Here is a 16,658-nt window from a genome sequence, read left to right as displayed (position 1 = left end):
TACTCACGCTGGCTGTGTGTGCGTAGTGACAGGTCCAGTAGTATCTGAGACTGAGAACCCCCGAGAGAGCGCCCCCTTCGGGCCACAGAACCTCCTACAAGACAATAAGCATACAAATGAACTACGTACAGTTGAAGTCGGAAGTTTACATACACCTTAGCCAAATATATTTAAACTCAGTTTTTCACAATTCCTGACATTTAATCCTAGTAAATATTCCCTGTCTTAGGTCAGTTAGGATCACCACTTTATTTTAAGAATGTGACATGTCAGAATCATAGTAGAGAGAATGATTTATTTCAGCTTTCATCACATTGCCAGTGGGTCAGAACTTTACATACACTCAATTAGTATTTGGTAGCATTGCCTTTAAATTGTTTAACTTGGGTCAAATGTGTCGGGTAGCCTTCCACAAGCTTCCCACAATAAGTTGGGTGAATTTTGGCCCATTCCTCCTGACAGAGCTGGTGTAACTGAGTCAGGTTTGTAGGCCTCCTTGCTCGCACATGCCTTTTCAGTTCTGCCCACAAATGTTCTATTGGATTGAGGTCAGGGCTTTGTGATGGCCACTCCAATACCTTGACTTTGTTGTCCTTAAGCCATTTTGCCACAACTTTTGAAGTATGCTTGGGGTCATTGTCCACTTGGAAGAACCCCCCCCCCCCCCGCTTCATGGTTGGGATGGTGTTCTTCGGCTTGCAAGTACCCCCTTTTTCCTCCAAACATAACGATGGTCATTATGGGCAAACAGTTATATTTTTGTTTCATCAGACCAGAGGACTTTTCTCCTAAAAGTACGTAGTCTGACTTTTTTATGGCGGTTTTGGAGCAGTGGCTTCTTCCTTGCTGAGCGGCCTTTCAGGTTATGTCGATAGAGGACTTGTTTTACTGTGGATATAGATACTTTTGTACCTGTTTCCTCCAGCATCTTCACAAGATCCTTTGCTGTTGTTCTGGGATTCATTTGCACTTTTCGCACCAAAGTACGTTAATCTCTAGGAGACAGAACGCGTCTCCTTCCTGAGCGGTATGACGGCTGCGTGGTCCCATGGTGTTTATACTTACGTACTATTGTTTGTACAGATGAACGTGGTACCTTCAGGCGTTTGGAAATTGCTCCCAAGGATGAACCAGACTTGTGTAGATCTATAATTTTTTTTCTGAGGTCTTGGCTGATTTCCTTTTGATTTTCCCATGATGTCAAGCAAAGAGGCACTGAGTTTGAAGGTAGGCCTTGAAATACATCCACAGGTACACCTCCAATTGACTCAAATTATGTCAATTAGCCTATCAGAAGCTTCTAAAGCCATGACATCATTTTCTGGAATTTTCCAAGCTGTTTAAAGGCAATGTCAACTTAGTGTATGTAAACTTCTGACCCACTGGAATTGTGATACAGTGAATTATAAGTGAAATAATCTGTCTGTAAACAATTGTTGGATAAATTACTTGTGTCATGCACAAAGTAGATGTCCTAACCGACTTGCCAAAACTATAGTTTGTTAACAGGAAATGTGTGGAGTGGTTGAAAAACGAGTTTTAATGACATTTACATTTTAGTCATTTAGCAGACTCTCTTATTCAGAGCGACTTACACGAGCAATTAGGGTTAAGTGCCTTGCTCAAGGGCACATCGACAGATTTTTCACCTAGTCGGCTCGGGGATTAGAACCAGTGACCTTTCGGTTACTGGCACAACGCGCTTAACCACTAAGCTACCTGCCGCCCCAATGACTCCAACCTAAGTGTATGTAAACTTCCGACTTCAACTGTACATATACACACACACACAGTCATTATACACAGAAACATCTGGAGAGCCTACTGCAAGACAAAAAAATAGCAACATTGTAAGTCTGAAATATAAAAATTGGCCAAGGCTGCTAGCTTGAATGGTGAATCGCTACACACATAATCCGTCTGGAAGGACCAATAAAAAACAGGACATTTGCAATCTGACTCATTTTGGTTTCATTCATGCATCTAACTGTAACTGCTAAACTGGGGTACGCTGTTTAAGTTTAAGGGAGATCAGGGAGTGTCCTTTGTTTTAAGAGCCTGACTGGTAACCTGCCTGTCAGGTTGGGTGTGACGCTATCTTTGTTCTCGAATGGGAGTATAATTTAAATCCTTTTGTCCTCCTGGTTGAACTGTGAGAAACAAGGCTCCATAGCTCAGTGGTTAGAGCACTGGTCTTGTAAACCAGGGGTCGCGAGTTCAAATCCCGCTGGGGCCTTCAAGTGGTAACAATTTTTTATCAACACTACACCTGTACCACCAAACAAAGCATGGCGAAAGGAATGAAGTACAGCCTTGGAAACGTCAACCTGTATGAAGAGTGAAACTGAACTAAAGAAATAGGAAAAACACATTTTACATTTTTACATTTTAGTCATTTAGCAGACGCTTTTATCCAGAGCGACTTACAGTTTGTGCATTCATTTTTTTTATTTTATACTGGCCCCCTGTGGGAAACGAACCCACAACCCTGGCATTGCAAGCGCCATGCTCTCTCAACTGAGCTACACGGGGCCTGTTCTGTGATACCTCTGTACACACACATAGGTGAATGTGGTTGACGGGTTTGTATGTCTGAGAGAGAGACAATGGGTTTCGTTAATGTGTGTATGTGTGTTCAGGAGACAGCTCCACGCAGTCGTCTGACATTCCCCCTGACAGCTCTGAACTTTTCACAGCAGCAGTCGACAGGACTGTCAGCGTGTGTGTATGTGTGTGTGTGAAAAGGGGCGGGCTGCCACGTCAGGCCAGAAAAGGTAGGGGGTCTATCTGGGTGTATCGGTGTGTGTGTTGGCACTGGTAGGTTTCTGCCCATTCTCCAATCATCACCTGGTCATGTGTGCTGAAGGTCAGGCCTGTCTATGGGTCGAACCCGTACCAGAGGTTATTACAACACACAACTCACACACATCTCTATATGATTATATGATTATGTATTCACAGCTGAGAGTGTGATTGCATGTGTATATTAACATTATAAGGTAAATAGTTATTGCTAACTCTCTGCCTTGATGCCTCTCTTATTCTGTTTTAACATAACATCAAATTCCAAACCAAACAGCTTCATACCATCACCTCAGGAAACAAATATTTTCCTTAATCAAAAACTGTACACTTCTAAGATGAAGGACTGCTAATATCTTAAGTGGACTATACACCACCCTATACTAATCCCATACAGATATGTTGGAGTTTGAAGCTGCAGCTCGGCAGTAATGCACCCATTTACAGTAGGCGACTAGGCACTGTTAAGAATTGGTCAATCTCTAAATGTTAACAGTTCAGAGTTTAAACAAATTAAAGACAGAATCAAACCATTCTGGACAGAATGCCAGGCCATACCATAGATGCTTTGCAGCACTGAGGTCTTGGCTGCTGTCTTGGTGGGCGGAACTCTGGCCTCAGGCTTGGTCCTAATAGGGGTGTGACTAGAGAAAGCCGGCCTATCCCAGAGCAGCTGGATCAGGAGGGAGGCGGCCTCAGGTGTCTCCATCCCTTTCCTAGCACCAAGAGCCTCCCTCAATCTGCCACGCACATGGAACCTACACACAAACACACCCAGAACACGGTACATTGGAGAGGCCTTCATTTGTCCAACCTATTTAGTTTGTTTATTACACAACACATGACATTTGGACATTATTCAGGCCACTGAAAAACATTACAGGCATCCCTGGAAAAGCTGGTTTAAGAGAGGTGAGACATAATAATTCAGTGTCCAACCTCAGGGGTTCCACAAGGCTCAATTCTGGGTCTGCTACTCTTCAGCATCAATACCTAACACTTCCTCTAGGGGAACAGAACCCGGCCATGGCATACTTTAGGAGCTTAGTAACCTACTGGTGGCTGGGAACAGAGGGCTTTCCGCTGTGGGGTAGTAGGCCCTGAATGAGAGGCTGCTGGTAGCTATTAGAACAGCACGCCTGAACTTTTAGCCTCTCGTTAAAACGCTGAGAGGGCTCCAGATTATACCCCGTCTCCCCCACCTCTCCCCCGTAATGGAGGTGTTGATGGTAGGAGGGCAGGCAGCCAGACCACAGAGAGCGAGAGGGGGAGACGCTGTGTGTAAGTTGGTGTGTGTGTAGGGAGGGCAGACACATGTGGGCCCCACATGGCACTGCCACACTCTCATGGTAAGAGAGAATGCTACTGTGGAGCACAGTATAACCCCCCCTCTTCAACCATACACACACTTCCTCCAGGCTCTTTGGGAAGCCATCTCAGAGCCAACCTTGGTATCGGGCCAGAGAGAAAGTCTCTGATCACCTCTGCTTTGGTAAAGGGGCCACAGGCTCTATTCCATGGCAGTACCCCCAATACTGGCTCAGCTTGGATATGGAATGGGAAGAATGAAAAGCAGACCATCCCTGGTTGGGCTTAAACCTTACCTCCTCCAGGCTCGTTGGATAGTGCAGGCAGCCTGGTCTCTGTCCCCCTCCCTGGGCTTGCTGCTGCTGGGGCGGTGTGACTGTGTGGAGGCTTTAGTGTGGTTCTTGCTGGAGGAGGTGGTATGATCTGTGGCAGGGCGTGTCCTGTGTCTGGGGTTGTGTGTGGTGGTGTGTGCGTCTCTCTTGCTTCTAGGGGTGCGTTCCCTGGTGCTGGGGGCTTCTTGGTCCATGGTGGGGCTAGTAGATGTGTGTGTGTTGGATGGAGTGTGTATGTTGGATGGAGTGTGTGTGTTGGAAGGAGTGTGTGTGTTGGAAGGAGTGTGTGTGTTGGAAGGAGTGTGTGTGTTGGAAGGAGTGTGTGTGTTGGAAGGAGTGTGTGTGTTTGCGGAGGTGCGTCTCTTGGTCCTGGGAGTGGTGGGGGGTCTGTGTTTTGGGCTGGGGGGTCGGCTGCAGCCTGCAGGAGAGAGACGCTCCCTGACCCTAGAAGCCTGGGCAAGGGGCATGGTGTCAGAGGTCACTGAGGGGTGAGGGGTCACCACGGGGTCAGGGTCTTTGGCTGGCTCCGCCTCCTTCCCTTTCCTGGAGGATCTGCTTCTAAATTTATGTGCTGAGAAAGAGAGGGAAGTAAGAGATTGAGAGAGTGTGTATACGTGTGTGTGTGTTAGGTTTGAGCGGTATACCGTATATATCGTAGTCCAGGTTTTGGAAATAGCCACGGGATGGTTTTTCAATACCGTTGAAACTACTTCTTTTCGTTTTTTTTATTTTACATTTGAATATTTCGAGCTACTTTTTAAGTAAATACCTGCAGTCAACTTGTGCAATATGGTAGGAGATAATGAAGATCACGTTCATCATTTCACCTGTTTTTCATTGGGCGGATCCGATTACGCTGAGCCTCGGGGCACCGGTCTATGGCCCGTGACGTGAACGGGCAAAAGCGATGAGGGAGGAGCACCCTTCTCAAATCCAACAGTAATGAGTAGGATTCACATGCAAAAGTGATTGCTTTTGATAAAAAAGGCTTTATCTGCCTTCCCAATGAAAACTAGTTTGGTGGCACCTTAATTGGGGAGGACAGGCTCATAGTAATGGCTGGAATGGAATTAATGGAATGGTATGGAAACTCATCAAACATGTTTGATACCATTCCATTTACTCCATTTCAGCCATTATTATAAGCCGTCCTCCCCTCAGCAGCCTCCTGTGGTGTGTGTGTGTCCGTACCACTGTGTTTCCGTGTCTCCTCTTTGCTGTTGGTCTGTTCTGCTTTGGAGGCTGTCTTAGCCCCACCCCCTGCCTCTCTCTCATACACTGACAGTTCCTTCATAGTCTCAGCCAATGACAGCTGCTCCTGCTCAGCGCGGGCCAATAACATCCTCTGTTTCTCTGTTCTAGCCAGTGAAATTTGCTGCTCCGCCTCCCGCCTCCGCTGCTCCTCCTCGCGTTTCCTGAGTGACATAATGACACACGTCTCACACACGTCTCACACACATACACCCTAACCCTAGTTATAGCCTTATCTCAAAGCCCTATCTAAACCCTAACGCTGAACCAGCCCAAACTCTAACATCACAAACTAGTCCTGACGTTACAAAGAAAGACAGCAGAATCCTTATAGTAATCCAAGCCTAATAGGAGTCCCAAACACAGAGACCCTTACAGGCCGTTTATAGAATTATAAAAGGGGGATGTGTGAGCGATAGAGAGAGAGAGAGAGACAGACTGGGAGAAGAGAGAGAGAGAGAGAGAGAGAGAGAGAGAGACAGACAGGGAGAAGAGAGAGAGAGAGAGAGAGAGAGAGAGAGAGAGAGAGAGAGAGAGAGAGAGAGAGAGAGAGAGAGAGAGAGACAGACAGGGAGAAGAGAGAGAGAGAGAGAGAGAGAGAGAGAGAGAGAGAGAGAGAGAGAGAGAGAGAGAGAGAGAGAGAGAGAGAGAGACAGAGAGAGAGAGAGACAGAGAGACAGACAGACAGACAGACAGACAGGGAGAAGATGTATGTGTATGCAGGGATGACAGGTGGAAAGATGGATATGGAGAGAGTGTGACTGTTTCTATATGGGTTGGGGGAATAAGACAGGGAGAGACGGAGAGAGAGGGAGGAGAGAGAGAGAGAGAGAAAATATATAGAAAGAGCATGTGGGTGTGTGTGTGTTTGTGTGTGTGTGTGTGTGTGTGTGTGTGTTTGCCATGATCTGGTTGACTATGATAGAGTTGTTGACAGAGAGCACTGAGCAGACGGGGATGGATCACAACGCTCGTTTCTATGTGTGTGAGTGTGAGTGTGTGGTGTGTGTGTGTGTGTGTGTGATTGTGTGTATGCCATGTCTGTATGTGTGTGTGTGTGTGGTACTTGGCTGCATCCTTGCGTAGCTGTTCGTGTCTCATCAGGAGTTGTTTCCTCTCAGTGAAGGCCTTGCGGACGGTGTATCCTTTATACAGGGCCTGGATGGAAGCAGCAGCGATGTCTTGGATGGCTGCTATAGACAGAGCTCCATGCTCCAACATGTACTGAGTCACCTCACTGTGTTCCCCTAGGAGGGCATAGTCCAGGGGGGTGTACCTATACACACACACCATGAACACACCATGAACACACCATGAACACACACACTTAAAGCTGCAATATGTAACTTTTCAATGAAAGCAAGTCTAAGAAGAGTAGATCTGTTCTAAGTTTCGTTTTTGCGTCTTTTAACTTTTGGTTCTGTACACCAGCTTCAAACAGCTGAAAATACAACATTATTGGTTATGGAAAATATATTTCACAGCGGTTTAGACGGTACAATGATTCTCTACACTATACTTGCTTGTTTTGTCACATAAACTGATATTAGGCGAACTATTCGAATTTTAGCAAGCAGGAAATGGCGGAGCGATTTCTGCATAGTGCACCTTTAACAAAAGTGCAATTTTAATCAACTGTTTATTAATTCTGCGCCTGTATGAACTCAAAATCTGCATAGTGTATCTTTAACCTAATTAACTTGCTTTATGAAAAACAACACACACAGAGAATAGGTTCACAAAATTCATTATGAACATTACAAAACATTTTACATTGATTACATTTAGCAGATGCTCTTATCCAGAGCGACTTACAATTAGTGCATTCATCTTAACATAGCTAGGTGAGACAACAACATCACAATCGTAGCAAGTACATTTTCCCTCAATAAAGTACAGGTAACTGCCAAAATAATGGAAACACTTGAGTAAATGAGGGATACAAAGTATATTGAAAGCAGGTGCTACACACAGTTGTGGTTCCTGAGTTAATTAAGCAATTAACATCCCATCATTCTTAGGGTCATGTATAAAAATGCTGGGTAGGCCATTGTTTTGGCTACCATGGCTATGCCCCCATAGGATGACAATGCTCCCATCCACAGGGCACGAGTGGTTACTGAATGATATGATGAGCATGAAAACTATGTAAACCATATTCCAAGGCCGTCTCAGTCACCAGATCTCAACCCAATTGATTCTGGAACGGTGACTGAGACAGCGTCTTCCACCACTATCAACAAAACACCAAATGATGGAATTTCTCATGGAAGAATGGTGTCGCATCTCTCCAATTGAGTTCCAGACACTTGTAGAATCTATGCCAAGGTGCATTGAAGCTGTTCTGGCTCGTGGTGGCCCAACGCCCTATTAAGACACTTTATGTTGGGGTTTCCTTTATCTTGGCAGTTACCTGTAGTTATCAGCAAAGTCAGTGCTAGTAGGACAAGACAAGTAAAAATACAATTAAGTAGGCCACTAGATAGAGACAGCACTTAAACTAAATGTCCTTAGCAAGACAATACCAACAGCTACTTATTGAATCAAAACAGATACTTGCTACTGTTGCAGGAGCTGATGTCCTTCCAAACTATAGATGAGGCACTTCCTCATCCTCCTCCTCCTCCTCACCTCTCCTCGTTGTGTTCCATGTGATTGGGGAAGGCATTAGAGTTCAGCAGCAGCTTCACAGCATCCAGATAGCCATTGTTACACGACCAGTGGAGAGCTGTCCTGCCCTACAGACACACACAGTAGTACAGGACCAGTGGAGAGTACTTTGTGTGTGTGTGTGTATGTAATGTAATGTATGTCTGTGTGTGTGTGTGTGTGTGTGTGTGTGTACCTCTTTGTCCTGTATATTAGGGTCGGCGTTGTTCTCCATGAGTAGTACAGCCATACAGGTGATGTATCCTCCGTAAGCAGCACACTGAAGAGGAGTCCTGCCTGCCTGGTCCTGGACGTTAGGATTGATCCCATTCTCCATCAGCAACTACCATGACATCACACTGAGGTTACAGTACCAGTTAACAGGCTCAATGCACTTTACAACACACACTTAACACAGTCTATAGCGAAAGGAAATGGAAGACAAATGAAGAAGTGTTCAGGTTTAATACAATAGTGTATAAAGGTGAAAAGACGGACCTGGCAGACTTCAGCGTTCCCCCCCAGAGCCGCCCAATGCAGAGCAGTGTGTCCATCTAGATCCACCAGGTGGACACGAGCAGAGCCTACACAATGAAAATCAATGAAGCATTCTTCACCATAGAAAGCCCACCCAACTCCTGCATTACAAGAGCATGGTACACTGACACTAGTGTAGTCCTGTATGGTTCAGTTGGTAGAGCATGGTCCTTGCAACGCCAGGATTGTGGGTTTGATTCCCGGGGCCACCCATACAAAATGTATGCATGCATGACTGTAAGTCACTTTGGATAAAAGTGTCTGCTAAATGGCATATATTCTATATTTTATTGAGTCACTCCTACTAAACTCCCAATTCCACACCCACCGTGCATAATGGTCATGTGAGGGGAAATGTGTATATTTTGGGATGTGAGCACCTATGTTTTTAAGGATGTGTGTATGACCACAAACTCTTCACTACTACTGGACCACAATGTATTCAAGGACTAGGATACCAAGTCTACAATAATCACCAACACACACTGGGGTACTGCGTACCAGAGGCGGGACATCTCACTCGCTCCTTTTTCCAATGGTAAACGACCTGAGTAAGACATCTTCAATTATCCACCATCTTTGCTGTGTACCTTTGATAAGTGTGAGGATGATGTGGCGGTGTCCCATCTCACAGGCTCTGAACAGAGGTGTGTGTTTCATCACGTCTAGACTGTCAACTATGGCTCCTCTCTCCAACAGCAAACTCACTGTACTCACATGACCCGACAGGGAGGCCGCGTGCAGCGCTGCAACACACACACACACACACACACACACACACACACGCGCACACACACACACACACACACACACACGCATTGAGCTTAGATTTTCAGCCTCCACACACTTCAGCAGCCTCACCTACTCGAGTTTTCAGAACCAGTTTGTCAAATGAAAAGCCCTTTGTTACACTTTGACCCTGTATTGTGTTGTGATGTTATTTCATGTCAGTCAATCTTTACGCCACTGGCCCATCAATCTACTCCAGTGACTCTAAACAACCCACTCTGCTCCCCAATCATACTCAACCTCATTAGCATAGCACACCAGATCATTTGCATATTTCGCCAACTCATTAGCATATGCCCACATAAATTGTCCCTGCAGGGCAGGAAGTGGGGGCATCGCCATGGTGATTAGTGCTCCAATCAGCCCACGGGGCAGAGCAGGGGACACAGGATGGCGTGTCTTCAGCTTGGGGATGGTGTGTGTGTGTGTGTATGTGTGTGTCAGGGAGAGTGTGTGTGTCAGGGAGTGTGTGTTCATGCTCACTGGTTTTGGTAATTTTCTTAACAGTGTCAGTTATGTGTTGACATGTCTCTCTCCCCACGCGTCTCTCCCGCTCCACTGCTTTCGGGCAATCCCCTGACATCTATGCCCCGCTGGGGAATCCCCTGTGACATCAGACAGACGCTGTCTTGCACCTCCAGTGCCTCAACATTCCTACACACGCAGGATGACAGAGGCCAGCACCAGTGTGTGTGTGTGTGTGTGTGTGTCTGTGTGTGTGTGTGTGTGTGTGTGTCATCTCTGTCTGTTTATCTCTCTCTGTAGATGTGATGGTGACAGTGCCAGGGCATTAAGATCATGGTCTGGGAACCTGTGTTGAAGGGGGTGAGGGGGTAGGGGGTGAAGGGTGAAGGGGGAGGGGGGAGGGAGTAGGGGGTGAGGGGGTAGTGGGTGAGGGAGTAGGGGGTGAAGGAGTAGGGGGTAGGGGGTGAAGGGGTAGGGGGTGAGAGATGAGGGGAAGGGGGGAGGGGTGAAGGGGTAAAGGGGAAGGTGTGACGGGGTGAAAGGGTGAGGGGGGAGGTGTCCTCTACCAATCTGACCAGTCACAGCAGCTCTAGGTCTACTGCTGACTGAATCAATCTCTGCGTATAAAACAAATTTCCTCCCACATCCCAGAGTTCCTCACCAGTGCCTCCGTACTTGTCGGCCATGTTGATGTCGATGTGAGGCGTGATTGTCAGCATGGTGCGTATGACATCATCGCTTCCTTTGCCAGCAGCCCACATGAACGCTGTGCGGCCCTCCAGATCTGGCTCGTCCTTCACAGAGGGGTGGGACAGAAACACACCCACCGTCTCCTGCACACACACAATTTTGGTACAAGTCATACACATTCATGTGGATAGATACTTTGTCATGAGTCATTGATATAACTTGAAATTGTGTGTGTGTGTGTGTGTGTGTGTGTTTCTGCACGTGTGTCTACATACAGCGTAGTTGCTCTGTGCTCCATAGTGTAGAGGTGTGGCTCCCTGGCTGTCTGATGGGATGGTGCCTGACGTGTTCCTCTCCAACAACAAGTGCACTATCTTGGCATGGCCTGAAACACACACACATGCGCACACATCAACATATTCAGGTCCCGCTTCGACTGCCCCCTGAATTTGCTACCGTACAGTATCTGGATCAGTGATGGGACCCACATTGTAAACACACACAGTCTCTTACCCAGCAGTGCAGCCCAATGCAGTGGAGTTCTGAACAGGTTGTCGTACGCCGTGACGCTGCAGCCTTCGTATGATGTCAGCACCTCCACCACCGCCTCGTTGCCGTCGGCAACAGCAAAGTGCAACGGCGTGCGCCCCTCATAGTCCTGCCAGTTCAACAGAGACTCGGTAGGAGCCGCCTCCTACACACACACCTCATTTACATCAGCAAGCAGAGGACGGTGTGTATAAGGATGACATTATCACTGGATACTGTGTGTGTGTGTGTGTACCAGTATGCAGCGGACGGTGTGTGTAGCAGTGTGCTCCTGGCTGTGTGCAGCCCAGTGTAGGGGGATCTTGCCCTCGCTGTCTGGGATGCCGATGTTGGAGTCGTGTTTGATGAGCAGTCTGACGTGCTCCGGCCTGTTATAGAACGCTGACCAGTGGAGCGCTGTCTGCTGCAGGGAGAGACATTATTGTAATAATAATTTTGGGGTCATTTATATTTGTCCTGTTACACACAAGTGCGTAATGGAAATGTGTTTTTTGCATATCCCAACTCTCCCTGGGGTCACAGCCAGGGTCACCATTGTCCAGCACCCATGGAGCAATTGGGGTTAAGTGCCTTGCTCAAGGGCACAGCAACAGATCATCCTTTTTTTCACCTTATCGGCTCCAGGAATCAAACCAGTGACCTTTCGGTTACTGGCCCAACTCTCTAACCTTGAGGCTACTTGCCGCCCCTAAGAATAACTGTGTAGGCAACTAAATCAAAAAGCCCTAGAACATATTCTACAGAAACACACAAAGCCTGCATTGAGGATTTAACAGTGACAGTAACAGTAACAGTGACAGTAACAGTAACAGTAACAGTGACATTAACAGTAACAGGGACAGTAACAGTGACAGTAACAGGGACAGTAACAGTGACAGTAACAGGGACAGTAACAGTGACAGTAACAGTGACAGTAACAGTGACAGTGACAGTAACAGCAACAGTGACAGTAACAGGGACAGTAACAGTATGAAAATGTATGCACTCACTAACTGTAAGTCGCTCTGGATAAGAGCGTCTGCTAAATGACGTAAATGTAAATGTAACAGGGACAGTAACAGGGACAGTAACAGGAACAGTAACAGGGACAGTAACATGAACAGTAACAGGGACAGTAACAGGAACAGTAACAGGGACAGTAACAGGGACAGTAACAGGAACAGTAACAGGGACAGTAACAGGGACAGTAACAGGGACAGTAACAGTGACAGTAACAGTGACAGTAACAGTAACAGTGACAGTAACAGTGACAGTAACAGGGAAAGTAACAGTAACAGGGACAGTAACAATGACAGTAACAGGGACAGTAACAGGGACAGTAACAGGAACAGTAACAGGGACAGTAACAGGAACAGGAACAGTAACAGTAACAGGGACAGTAACAGGGACAGTAACAGTGACAGTAACAAGGACAGTAACAGGGACAGTAACAGTGACAGTAACAGTGACAGTAACAGGGACAGTAACAGGGACAGTAACAGTGTCAGTAACAGTATGCTATAACAGAGATATCACATCCTCTATGGTTGTTGTTAGAGATGTTTTCTGGGACATACTGAAACCAGTGTCATCTGACATGCTGATGATGCATATTGGATTATTACAGAACTAACAGACAGATAGACATCATCGCTACAGACAGAGGGGGCCTGTGTGTGTGCATGTGTGTAGAATGTATTTGGCACAACTGTCTGCCTTGAAGAGTCAGGACAAAGCAGCCAATTGTCATTCCAGTGTGTGTGTGTGTGCGTACGTGTGTGTGCGTGTATTGTGTGTGCGTATGTCTTTGGATTGCTCAGAACTAATTCAGTCAATCAAATCACAGAGCCGGGACAGTTCCATAACAAGCATGTTTGATAGAACTATTACCCAACTTTGTAAACGGTGTGTGTGTGCGTGTGTGTAGGTGGTGTGTGTGTGGTACCTTGTTCTTGTCCTGTGTGTCCACCTCTCCAGGGCCTATGTGTTTGAGCAGCAGGGCCAGGGGTTTGGGGGAGGGGTGGCGGGTCGCCAGGTGGAGGGGTGTTACCTCCTCTAGATCCTTCTGCAGCCAATCAGCACGACGAGACAGGAGCAGCTTCAGAAACCGCACATTCCCCTGGAGCACACACACACACTCTCTATGGTGTCTTATCCAATTCCATCATCATCCATCTCTGTCCTTTCCTATTGGTTCTCAGACTCTCTCCTCTCTTCCTTTCCTATTGGTTCTCAGACTCTCTCCTCTCTTCCTTTCCTATTGGTTCTCAGACTCTCTCCTCTCTTCTCTCCTCTCTTCATTTCCTATTGGTTCTCAGACTCTCTCCTCTTTTCCTTTCCTATTGGTTCTCAGACTCTCTCCTCTCTTCATTTCCTATTGGTTCTCAGACTCTCTCCTCTCTTCATTTCCTATTGGTTCTCAGACTCTCTCCTCTCTTCCTTTCCTATTGGTTCTCAGACTCTCTCATCTCTTCCTTTCCTATTGGTTCTCAGACTTGCTTCTCTCTTTTCTCCTCTCTTCATTTCCTATTGGTTCTCAGACTCTCTCCTCTCCTCTCTTCATTTCCTATTGGTTCTCAGACTCTCCCCAGCAAACCAAAATTGGTTCTGTGAAAGTTCCCAGAACATTTGTTAGGTCGCGGAAAATGTTCTCATAATACAAACACTGTCCAGTCGTGCTGGACACATTTAGTCTATTATTTAAAGGTTCCCAGAATGTTTCAATAGGTTGTGCGAACAGTCTGATGGGAACATTGTGGGGACATCACAAAATATATTTTTCCAAAACACAAAAACTCTCCAGTTGTTGGAAGAATGTTGACAGAACAGCCTGTCTGAGAACATTTAATTAGGTTGTGGGAACAGTAGGGGTACATTACAAGAGACAGGTTCCCAAAACACAAAATATGCTCAGTTGTGATGACATTCATACTGGGTCTCCTCTCTTCCCTTCCTATTGGTTCTCAGACTCTCTCCTCTCTGTTCTTTCCTATTGGTTCTCAGACTCTCTCCTCTCTCTTCTCTCCTATCTATTCCTTCCAGCCTCACCATCTGACAGATCTATCTACTGAGTGAGCATGCATGTGAGAGAGTGTGTGTGTGTGTGTGTATGTATATATGTGTGTGCACGTGTGCAAATGTGTGTTCATATAAGCCTGAATGTGTGTGTGTGTGTACGTGTGTGTGTGTGTGTGTGTGTGAGTGTGTGTGTGTGTGAGTGTGTGCGTGTGAATGTGTGTGTGTGTGTGTGTGAGTATGTGCGTGTGTACGTGTGAATGTGTGTGTGTGTGTGTGTGCGTGTGGTCCATCCTCCCTATCCTCAGTCCAATTAGATCAGTAATCCCAGACCTCTCTCCCTGTCTCAGCTAGATATTGATCAGGTGTCAGAGAGAGAGAGGGCCTCCCATCACCCCACACACATTAGAATTGGAGTGTGTATGTGTGTGTGTGTTTCAGTGTGTGTGTGTGTTTCAGAGTGTGTGTTTCAGAGTGTGTGTTAGAGTGTGTGTGAGCACCCTCCCCCTGCCCCTTCGGCCACCGCTCCTCACCTGCCCTGACAGCAACCCCCCACCCCCCAGGACGAGGCTAATAAACACTTTATATAGAGATATTACTGCTCATACAGCCCTGTCTTTTATTTAATTTTGTATATTTAGATAATTTTTTAGGAACTCAGTCGGGGTCTCAACTTACTGTTGAGAGTTAGAATAGTAGAATACACAAGGTGCAATTTTGAAACTTGGTTGTGCATCAGCAGTTTTCCTCTTGTTATGTCAGTCACTGACAGTCACTCAATTAGCCATCTCAGCTAAAACATTTTATATTGGTAAGTTAGTCTAACGGCCAGCTATCTAAACTTGTTATCATGGTGGAATTACTGACCGGGGGCCCCATTGACTTTGTTAGTCACTCTCACTCAGATATCATATTACAAACTGCAAACATTTCTCTCCGACCCATGGCAAAATATGTAGAATGGCAGGAAATTAACTATAAAACTTTTCGTTGTCAAGAGGGGGGCCGCTAAAATGTTTAGCTCACTAAGTACAACATTTCGCTCAGATGTTTTGTGGCCCCCACCCCCATCGAAGTTTCTTATCCCCTTGTCAAGTTCTTAACAGCAGCCCTGAGGGTGTGTCTGTCTGTCACCACTGGGGGGCACTACCTTCTCACCTAAGCTACCAGTACATGATATACACTGAGTATACCAAACATTAGGAACATCTTCCTAATATTGAGTTGTCCCTATCCATGTCTCAATTGTCTCAAGAATCCTTCTTTAACCTGTCTCCTTCCCTTCATCTACACTGATTGAAGTGGATTTAACAAGTGACATCAATAAGAGATCATAGCTGTCACCTGGATTCACCTGGTCAGTCTGTCATGGAAAGAGCAGGTGTTCTTAATGTTTTGTATACTCAGTGTAGATAGGCTCTAGAATACCCTGGAGTCAGTATTCTAAAGGTTCACTATATACAGTCTGTGTTCTAAAGGTTCACTTAGTGTTCTAGAGATTAACTCAATGTTCTGATGGTTCGACTACTGTTCTAGTGTTTCTTGTAGTGGTTCTAGGTTGACTCAGTGTTGTAGTGTACCTTCTGTGCGGCCAGGTGCAGGGCAGTACGTTGGCTATGGTCAGTCTTGTTAACAGAGGCTCCAGCCTTCAGCAGTGTCTCAGCACAGTCCAGACGGTCAGCCAGAACACAGTACATCAGAGGGGTACGCCCAAACTGGTCCTCACGGTCACGCAGGGAGGGATCTGCTACATACACAGTGGGTCAGGGGTTAAAGGTCAGAGGTCAGGGGTTAGTGTGTGTGTGTGTATGTGTGTGTAGTACCTGTGATGAGTCTGAGGAGAACGCTCCGGTCTCCGTTGACGGCGGCTGCGTGGACCTGGGAGCCCAGAGGGGCGGGGCCTGGGGGTGAAGGGTCAGATGCCTACAACACATATAGTCCAGTCAGAGCCAGACACACACACCTGGCCATCCAGGTAAACACACTCACTTGCTGTGCATGTGTTAATACAGGCTGATAGTAGGGTGTGTGTGTGTGTGTGTATGTGTGTGTGTGTGTGTGTGTGTGTGTGTGTGTGTGTGTGTGTGTGTGTGTGTGTGTGTGTGTGTGTGTGTGTGTGTGTGTGTGTGTGTGTGTGTGTGTGTGTGTGTGTGTGTGTGTGTGTGAGCCCCTGCAGTGGGAGTTCAATCTCTTCCTGCCCTCAGTTAACCAGACAGGAAACAGCTGGGGGAGATCCCCGACAGGGGGTGGGGGGGGTTCTCTGCTCATGTCTTATTCGTAACTCATCAATAC

General features: G+C 46.6%; 1 protein-coding gene across 1 annotated transcript in view; it reads right to left on the bottom strand.

Annotated features, from left to right (window-relative positions):
* Positions 1-16,658, bottom strand: part of LOC311127013 (inversin-like) — a 29,057-nt gene that overhangs the window by 1,657 nt on the left and 10,742 nt on the right. Inside the window, exons 4-19 of the mRNA XM_084158748.1 lie at positions 16,190-16,289; positions 15,947-16,110; positions 13,297-13,470; positions 11,608-11,775; positions 11,337-11,517; positions 11,099-11,208; positions 10,795-10,966; positions 9,470-9,625; positions 8,841-8,926; positions 8,539-8,685; positions 8,325-8,431; positions 6,760-6,969; positions 5,634-5,857; positions 4,407-5,013; positions 3,361-3,560; positions 8-94 (exon numbers count right to left, since the gene is read on the bottom strand). Coding sequence (XP_084014874.1) covers positions 8-94; positions 3,361-3,560; positions 4,407-5,013; positions 5,634-5,857; positions 6,760-6,969; positions 8,325-8,431; positions 8,539-8,685; positions 8,841-8,926; positions 9,470-9,625; positions 10,795-10,966; positions 11,099-11,208; positions 11,337-11,517; positions 11,608-11,775; positions 13,297-13,470; positions 15,947-16,110; positions 16,190-16,289 — 2,893 coding nt within the window. The remainder of the gene's footprint in view (positions 1-7; positions 95-3,360; positions 3,561-4,406; positions 5,014-5,633; positions 5,858-6,759; positions 6,970-8,324; positions 8,432-8,538; positions 8,686-8,840; positions 8,927-9,469; positions 9,626-10,794; positions 10,967-11,098; positions 11,209-11,336; positions 11,518-11,607; positions 11,776-13,296; positions 13,471-15,946; positions 16,111-16,189; positions 16,290-16,658) is intronic.

The sequence above is a fragment of the Coregonus lavaretus genome (assembly GCF_964263955.1).
Source record: "Coregonus lavaretus genome assembly, chromosome: 3".
Taxonomy (NCBI): domain Eukaryota; kingdom Metazoa; phylum Chordata; class Actinopteri; order Salmoniformes; family Salmonidae; genus Coregonus; species Coregonus lavaretus.
This window is presented reverse-complemented; position numbering and strand designations above follow the sequence as displayed.